Source organism: Bidens hawaiensis, unplaced genomic scaffold (assembly GCF_021521415.1).
Source record: "Bidens hawaiensis isolate Kalapana, Puna unplaced genomic scaffold, B.hawaiensis_p1.1 tig00038194_1, whole genome shotgun sequence".
NCBI classification, from domain to species: domain Eukaryota; kingdom Viridiplantae; phylum Streptophyta; class Magnoliopsida; order Asterales; family Asteraceae; genus Bidens; species Bidens hawaiensis.
Genome location: NW_027496709.1, coordinates 16,514 through 26,502, shown reverse-complemented (window position 1 = coordinate 26,502; position 9,989 = coordinate 16,514). Strand labels below are relative to the sequence as shown.

Below are 9,989 nucleotides of genomic sequence, written 5' to 3'. Positions count from 1 at the left end.
CACACATAAGGAATATTTTTATCACATCCCCCGCGGCGTTGTTCTTCGTTCGTTCGGTGACTATGACCACACCGTTCTCCCGACCAATTTTTTGAGCTCATTTCTTCAATTCATCAAGAGATATAAATATCTGTAATGAAAATTATTTGTTAGCAAAGGTAATGTATACGATTGAAAATATAGTTAGAAAAGAATACTTTAGGATTTTACCTTATCGGTTGAAAAAATGGACATGTTGCTTGAATTTTCACCACCAGTAACTTCATAATTTTCACCATCGGTAGCTTCACAATTTTCATCACCGGCAACTCCATAATTTCCACTAAAATTACTTTCTTCATAATTATTGTCAAACATCGATGTGAAAAACTTCGTTCGTTTAAAACTTACAAAAACTAAAACATGATATAGATAATATGAGAAAAAAGACTAAGAAAGAACAAGAATGATAAAAATTGAAAAACTTAAAACACCTCTTTATATTATATTCACTAGATTATTAAATCCCAATATTACAATTAGTCAAACAACTTTGTATAGAAAATCAAAAATCATCAGACAAATCTATCATATTTTAGGCTTATACCCAAATGCTACAATAAGACATACAACTTTTGGTATTATCTTACAAAGCAACACACAAATCTTACATGGTTTGAGAAAGAAAATCTGATACCTGGTCTATACGGGTCGTATACCACCTATATGAGTCGTATAGACCAGAAAAGTAATTAAAAATCTCTGGTCAAAGTACATGCTTACATGCTGTCTATATGAGTCGTATAGACCCTATATGGGTCGTGTAGGTCAGACGAATTATGTAGGCTATACGAGTTGGATAATCTATAAGGCTCGTATAGGGTCTATTTGGCTCATATAGACTGCAAAAAGCTGACACACTGACACGTTCGTACGCAGGTCAATAACTTAGGGCTATACGACTCATATAGGCCCTATACGAGCCGTATAGCCTTATTCCCACACCAGGAGGCTGGTGTATGCATAGCATGACCCATATAATATATACCCCTTGTTTCCTTCGGCTTTCACTTCTCCGGTCATGGTCGGTTGAGCTGAAATGCTTACAAGGCAAGGCTACATGGAGGATTATTACAATCCTTGTTAAACACTTTAATTTATACTTTAGTTTTGTTTAAGGTTTTTAATATTGTTTAGTTCTTAATTATTTTAGTTTCCAAATCATTTTAATAGTTCAATGGTATTTGTGTATGTGGTCACCATCTTCGGTTTCATCCCGAGTCAAGAACCGAACCAAAACCGAACTTTTGTTTAAACACTTTATTTTAACATGTTGTATGTAAGACTTGTGTACTATCATTTCTAAGTTTATTATAATGAGTTCCATGGTATTGGGTATATGACAACCATCCTCGATCTTATTTCGAGTCAAGGACCGAACCAAGACCGAACTCTCGTTTAAATGCTTTATATATTTAAAATGATGTAATTATGTGTTACATGTAAGATTTGTATATTATAATTTCAAAAGTTACTTGATGAGTTCCATGGTATTGGGTATGTGGCAACCATACTCGGTTTCATTCCGAGTCAAGGACCGAACCGAAACCGAAGTCTCGTTTAACTTGTTATTTAATTGTTTTAAAACAAGTTTTATGAAAGATTTATGTGTTTTAGTTATTTTATTTACAATTTTGTATTTGTTACTTTAGTATGGATTTGTTGGACCCAAACTTGGTCATATATCAAGTCTTGGACCAACTAAACCAAAAAAAACCGAACCAAACTGGGTTTACTCGCTTGAAACACACTAGTTGTGTTTCGGGCCACCGAACCTCATATTTTCTTTGAGATTGATATAATGCTAAATATTTATATTTCCCGTGTATATTTTAATTAGTATTTTAATTTTTTTTGTTCGTTTTTAGTCAAGATTTGTATACTACTAACATTTTTGTGTGTCGTAGGTTCCGGGATTTGATTGTGATTAAAAAGGGAGAAAAACGAGCTAAAACGAGCCGAAACGGAGATCCGGAACGCGTCAGGAAGGAGTTAGAACAGAGAACCGGTCAGACCGGCCCCCATGGAAAAGCACGTCACGCCACGCGGAGGGATCCCCTATACCCTGTCTGATGGGTTTTTATTTCGTTTTTGCTTAATGTCGGGCCTTGTTTTGGGTATTTAAACACCTTTAACTTAAACCTGACATAACCTGAAAGCCACCAGCCGAATTTGGGAGACCTTGGAGCATACTTTCGAGTTTCTTGGTGATTTTGAAGGCAAGAGAACATCCGGTGAAGAGCTAGACGTTTAAGATCGAAGAATACGGGTTTTATCGCCTTTAATCTTTCGTTCTTTATTATTTTACTATGTTTTCATTATTATTCGTTTTGTTTGATTTAGACTTTATGATGCTAGGCTAAATTTCATAAACTACCTAGGTCGTGATGAACCTTAGTTCGGTTTGATTTTATTTGGATTTCGTTTCGTTATGGATTCTATGTTCTAAGTAAACGGTTGAGTTTGATTTAATTGATGCGTTTGATTGCTTGGTTTTGTTTACTTGAATTTATTGTTTCACATTGCCCTTGTTGATTGTTTCATAGGATAGGGTTTTGTTAGGTCATTTACTGTGCGTTCTTGACTAGTTTGTGATTGAATTCGAATAAGATCATATAAACAATAAAATCAAGTAAACAGATACAAGTGAGTTGCTAGTCTAAAAAGCTATAAGGTGATAGGCTATTAATAGATCTTTGCTTGTCGGGATTGCTAGATTTAGTTCTTCGTAAGGAGTCCGTCTAGGTTTGATTGTCAGCTTAGTCTATTAAGTTAATTGAGTTTGCTTTGCTATCTTTGAATTCCGCGCTGTAAGGTAGGTTTTCGTCATAAAAGATACTTAGACATAAGCGATTAAATAACCGTAAGGAAGTTTAATATAAAACTGGTGAGTCTTAAAACTTGTGAGAAATCCATAGGCGTCTTCTTGAAGTTCAAGGTCCTGTTCGGGTTTTCTATCAAGGGTCTATTTTATGATCCTAGTTCCATAACGTGAGTTTTCCATTTAATTAATAACCGTAACTTTTGGGATTCTAGCCTAGGTAGTTATCTTCATCATCTGAATTAATCAAAGTTTTCTAAATTGTTTATTAGTTTAAAATAATTAGGGTTAAGGTTTAAGTTCAATTAATTAATTAAGTTTAAGGTAATGATTATGTCTTATTATTATTATTATTATATTAATTAGGATTAGGTTTAATTTAGTTTATTATTAATTAATTAAAGTAATCATTAGTTAATTATTATTAAGTCTTAATTATTAGTTTTAAATTCCACCTTAAATATTATTAATAAATAGTCGTGTCTTGTAGTTAAGTCTTGTTTGCTAATTTCGTAATTTAAAGAGTCTTGTGGGTTCGATTTCCGGACTTACTTAGTTGTACTAGAGTCGACCGGTTCACTTTCCGGTTAGTAGTTTAAGTTAAGTTTAAGGGTCTAGAGTATTACTTAGTGTCTAGATTAGTATAATTTTAGTTAATAATTATCTGACTACTTTAAGCACATCAAGTTTCTCGTTTAAATGCTTTATATATTTAAAATGATTTAATTATGTGTTACATGTAAGATTGGAATATTATAATTTCAAAAGTTACTTGATGAGTTCCATGGTATTGGGTATGTGGCAACAATCCTCGATTTCATTCCGAGTCAAGGACCGAACCGAAACCGAAGTCTTGTTTCACTTGTTATTTAATTGTTTTAAAACAAGTTTTATGAAAGATTTATGTGTTTAAGTTATTTTATTTACAATTTTGTATTTGTTACTTTAGTATGGATTTGTTGGACCCAAACTTGGTCATATATCAAGTCTTGGACCAACTAAACCAAAAAAACCGAACCAAACTGGGTTTACTCGCTTGAAACACACTAGTTATGTTTCGGGCCACCGAACCTCATATTTTCTTCGAGATATTTTACAAACTAATTATAAATGTTTTCTTAAAGTACTTGGTATGTCGAATCCAACTTGGTCTTATAACAAGCTTGGACCAATAAAACCGAACACTCGCTTAACGATGATGTTTAGAGTTTCCCCTTTAATAGAACTTCTAACATTAGTTAAGTCTTTGTTTTAAATAATTTATCTCATGATATTTATCACTCTGGAATGTCGGGTTCGGACTTGACTATTTATCAAGACCCGAACCGACTAATCGAACACTCGTTAAAATCTCGTTTTAGTATATCTAACAAGGGGTCATGAACTATTGCATTAAACCAATCCTCACATATTTACTTAACAAAGGTTAAGTAAAACAAATGAGTAGAATACCGAGACCCGTTTCGAGCAAACTTACTTTTCAAAAACCGTTACTTAAAGTTCTTAAATATTTACGTTTTAAACCTCAAACTTTGTTTAATTATTTAACTTGTCATTTTATTTTACTTTAAAGTATTTCAAACCATCTTCTAAACTGAAACCCCTTTAAGCCTAAACCTCACTCGTTGAACTTATTATCCCAGTTTATCACAAGCAACCCTTCAAGTTATTTATTTCATCTGAGTACTTTTTCATCCCTCGTTTTCCATCTTACGTTTTGGGGGTGACATTGTATACTTATTCAAATTCAAATGATTTATATTTGTGTCTCAAACAACAAACTCTTTAGTATATGTTACTAAAATAAATGTGATTTGGTGTTATATGCTTTACATGAATACATGTTATATGTTTATTGCTTTAGGCGGTTTGGCCTCTATGAAACTATTAAGTATGATCATACGCTCCCTTAACTACTTTAGCTTAATTGCTAGTAGCATAGGGCAACTATTATCCGAGTATATTTGGTTGTTATCATATAGAAAGGTGTCTCAAACTATTTACTATTTGCATATCTAAATTGTTGCTATTATTTTTTTCCATATACGAGTTGTGGATTTCATCTATTATATACTTATTGTTCAAAACTATGAAAATTGATCACCAACATTCGTGTTGAGAAGGTTTATTTTATGCAATATTACAGGTTTATTACTTGGTTGATTTGGAGACTTGAAGAACTATTATCTTGTGACCGTTTAGGTTATTAGACATAAATGAACAATTTATTTGACTGACTATTTATTCGGTTATTTGTATGAACAATGTTGTGTTATTTATGATATTATGAATTTAAATGAGTTGTTTAAATATTGTCACTTAATAGTGTCATAGTGTTCTTGAGCAATCCGTTGTACCCCGACATGTTCCACCGCCTTTGGTCGGGGTGTGACACTTGCCCAAACCAGAATGATTGATTGCAAGCCAACCGACACCCCCAATGAGAGTCAATCATAAGCTCCATATGGAAGATAAAATAGAATTGACAAACAAAGAAAGATATCAATGCATGGTACACAAACTAAATTACCTCGCACATACTCATCCAAATATTGCATATGCAGTTGGAGTTGTCAGCAAATTCATGCACAACCCTCAAGTTTCCCACATGGAGGTTGTAATGCGGATTATCAGTTATCTCAAAGGAACAGTAGGCCAGGGGTTCTCTTTCAACCAAATAAACACCTCTAAAGGTCCAATTGTATACTGATGTAGACTGGGTGGGAGACAAAGATGATGGAAGATCAACAGCAGGGTACTTCACCCTAGTTGGTGGAAATCTCGTCACATGGAGAAGCAAAAAACAGAAAGTAGTAGCATTGTCTAGTGCTGAAACCGAATTCGGAGGAATAGCACGGGGCGTGGCAGAAGTTCTATGGATACGTAAACTTATGACAAAAATTGGTTTTCTCCCAATCAAAGCCAATAAGATCATATGTGACAACAAAGCCGCAATACAGATTTGAGAAATCTAGTTCAACACAATCGTACAAAACATATGGAGGTAGACAGACACATCATCAAAGAAAAGCTCAAAGTAAGGGTTATAGAACTAACATTTGTCCGATCAGAAGACCAACTAGCAGATATATTGACAAAGGATGTGAACAGAAAGATATCTAGCGAGTTTCTTGTCAAGTTGAGTATTGAAGATCCTACATTCCTACTACTCAACTTGAGAGAAGAGTGTTAGAAAATAAAATAAGTGGATGATCCATGTCAACATCCTCTCCTTCTTTGGATAACAACTCATTAACAACAATATAGAGCCGTTGGATAGAGTGAATCAAGGATTCAAATAATTTTTTATTATTATTGTCTTTCCATTGTTAGCTAAAGCTTCACATATTAATTGTAATTGTCTTTCTTTGTAAAAGAACAACATCAATAAATACAGTATACTTTTTCCTTTGTATTATATATCTTGTTTGAGAGGTTTTACCTATATATGCACCCATTCTCTAAATATTAGAAAAATATTGTTTTATGTGATAATTTGAATGGCTCGAACATGTTTTTCAAAGCTATATTCTTTTTTTCCAAAGATAAATTTATTTTGTTTCCTGAAATTTGTATTCATAACCTTATTAACATGTATAAACAGTATAATCAAGATTATTAACATACTCTTAAAACTTAAATTACAAATAAAATTGAAGTGTACGTAGTTTACGTCTTTACGAACAGAAAATGAGACCCATGACAGGCATTGTTATTGCACGTTTTGATGGCATGCAAAATAGTACAAATAAAAAACCCGACAGCAAGGACATACGCAGCCGCCTAAATATCCATACATCTATACGTTTATTTATGTCTTTTTAAACATGCGGAAAAAGTAACGTAGCCACCAACTTTGTACAGTCTAAACTATTTTGCCTCCTTGTTATCAAACATTTGTGAATATTCAGATACTCCTACCCCTATCATTTTGTTCTTTTGTCCCACTCACATTCTCCCTACTATATACGTTTAAAACCCTAAAATACCCCTGGTCATTTTCAGTTTCAATACTCTTATTTCATCTAGAGGTTGTTTACTTTAAAAATTTTTCGGATAGTCTTTATATATATTCCGTGTTCAAAAGAAAAAAGTTACAACTATGATGCTAAACATATTTCACTTATTTTTCCTTTGATTTGTTGCACTTGTTTTTCATTTGACAAATCAATACTATTCTCTAATTTGTCAAACATTAAAATGTTTATTTTTTCTTTTTGGTTAAATTGGAGAGAATATTATTGATTTGACAAATGAAAAACAAGTGCAACAAATAAAAGGAAAAAGGGGTGAAATATGTTCAGTTATTTTGAATTTTATTTTCTTTTGAACACAGAATATATATAAAGACTATCAAGACACTAAAAAAAATTACAAAAATATTTAGGCTATGTGTAGTGGAGGAGCTACAAATTGGGGCGTTTTGCGCCATGTGGCGTCCAATCAACAAAGAGTAGGTTTTTGTTTTTGAGGTGTAATGGTGTTGTAGCCCCTATAAATATATATATGTGTGTGTATATATATATATATCACACTCACAAACATATATAATATTAATATATATACAAACCAAAGCCGGCGATAAATACCCCGCACCACCCACCTTTTCGCCCAAGGGGGCGGTGTTGGCGCCCATTTTCGCCCAAATTCGCCCAGAAACCTCGTTCACTACACATAGCCTTAATTTAAGATCAAAATTGCACCAGTCCTACCAGTCTAGAGTGAAAAAATCTAGCTCCAATATTCCTATTCTAAAAGAAAGCTGAAAACGTTATATCGTCAAGGATTTTTGGAATAAAGATCATCCGTTGCTGAAGATTTTATCATTCCTTGCCCACTAAATATACCAATAAGCAATCATCAATATCAACTTTAACAACTTCTTTTTTCTGTCTCGGATAGATCATGACTTAATTATAGCATGATTACTATTATTATTATTTTGGAACGACAATTTTCATTAATACAACAACTAGTGAGACGCTAGAAAAACAAACAACAAATGGACAAAAAATTACAAAAAAAAACTACACAAATCTTTCCATACAAGAATTTTCTTAAATAAACGGTTGTTAATTCAAAGATATCCTAACGATTATATGTCTTCCACAACTATAGAAAAGCTAGCCGATTTTTTTTTTATTAGAGAAAATAACGTCATTGATTGTTTTCTTAATCACCAACAATATAATACTGTAAGAATAACCCATGTAACATCTTTTTCTTACTTTGACCAAAGATTAGTATACAGTGATCAATTTACTAGAAGGATGAACACATCCACTCTGAAAATAATAAGAAAGATAGTACACCCTAATATAATAATATTTTGTTATATAATAATAATTAATTTAGATACTTTATTGAAAGACGAGATTTATGTTCCCCAATCCCCACCAGTGTCTCATTCTCTACAACCAGCCAGTCAATCCCTATATAAACCACCACCACCATCATCACCCTTATCATTTCATTCTCTCAAACATCACATAATAATAATAATAATAATAATAATAATAATAATAATAAATCACCCACTCGTCACACCTAAAAATATATATACAAAATCCACACAATGCAATATCAAGCACCAACCGCAACCGACTCATGGATGAGCAACCGCAACACCACCGGATACTACTACAACTTCATGCCACTAACACGACAGTACCACCCGACCGTATCTGTCGACCCACTAGACCGTGTTGCAAAACTGGCTTCACAAAGTGCTGTAGTAATATTCAGCTTGAGCACATGTTGTATGTGTTACACGGTCAAGAGCCTGTTTTCGGGCATGGGTGTGAACCCGACGGTGTACGAGCTCGATGAGGACCCGGTTAGAGGACGAGAGATTGAGAGGGCTTTGGTTAGGCGTATGGGCAGCTCCACCACGGTGCCGGTGGTGTTTATTGGTGGCAAGTTGGTGGGTTCCATGGATCGAGTCATGGGTTCGCATATTAATGGGACGTTGGTTCCACTTCTGAAAGAGGCTGGAGCGTTATGGCTTTGAGTAATTAGTGGTGGGATAGTAATAATGTATTTGATTAGGGATGTTAATTTACTTAATTATGGTATTATGCAAATTTAAGGAATTAAATTTTTAGATGGTTATTTGCAAGTTTCAAGAGTATGCCGATTCCATTGTTTGTTTTTATTGATACAAACTTTATTCCACACGTTTGCTTACCTAAATTTGTTTGAAAACCATTGCGTTTTTGTTTAATATTAAGATGATAAGTATATGTTTACATTTACATAAATACTAGTTTATGTAAATACTAGTTTGAAAACCATTACGGGAGTTTTTTTTACATTATTAGTTTTTAACAAGAAAATTAATAATATACTTAAAATTCGATGATAAAAGGGTTTCACAAATAACTAAGATGTTATAACCCGATTTAAAAGGTATATGAGTTTGGTGAAACCCAAGACCCGCTTATTTTTTTACTATAAATTTTTTTCTAATTATACATAATATCTTTTTTTTAAAAAAATCATATAATAATTTTTAATATATTCTTATTTTATAGATTTTCACATCAATAATTTGGTGAGATTGATTTTTAATATAATGAGATGTTATAACCTATTTATGGAATATCTGGGTTTGGTAGTGAATTCGGGTCAAATGCATGAGAAACATCCATCTAACTATCTATATAATTGTCTACCATGAAATCCTATGTGTCGCTCTCAGGTTGTTCCCCACATTCTATAGAGCCACCAGATTGCTTGAATTCTAAATGGAGATTTCTCATGCATTTGGCCCGAATTCATGTGTATGGGTCTTACCAAACCCGAATATTTTTTAAATGGGTTATAACATCTCATATAATTATGAAACTTTTTCATAATCAAACAATAATTTTTGCGGATCATTGGTTTCACCAAACCCGAATAACTCCTAAATGGGTTATAACATTTCATTTATTTGTGAAATAACTCCTTAATCATCAAAGAATAATTTACACGGGTTATGGGTCTTACCAAACCCTAATAGCCCTCAAATGAGTTATAAGATCTCATTTTTTGTAAACACTATCATTGAACCCTAATTTAATTTATCTTCTTTACATGTTTTCTGTTGCTAGTTTATATATCATCTTCATCGCCGGTTAATTTACGA

The 9,989-nt window shown here is 32.9% G+C and overlaps 1 protein-coding gene across 1 annotated transcript; it reads left to right on the top strand.

The window, feature by feature from the left end:
• The first annotated feature begins 8,400 nt into the window (after window positions 1-8,400).
• Window positions 8,401-9,003, top strand: LOC143590172 (glutaredoxin-C1-like). Its single transcript, XM_077070732.1, has one exon. It carries the CDS (start codon window positions 8,436-8,438, stop codon window positions 8,868-8,870), a length of 435 nt encoding a protein of 144 aa, XP_076926847.1. The 5' UTR covers window positions 8,401-8,435; the 3' UTR covers window positions 8,871-9,003.
• Window positions 9,004-9,989: the final 986 nt, after the last annotated feature.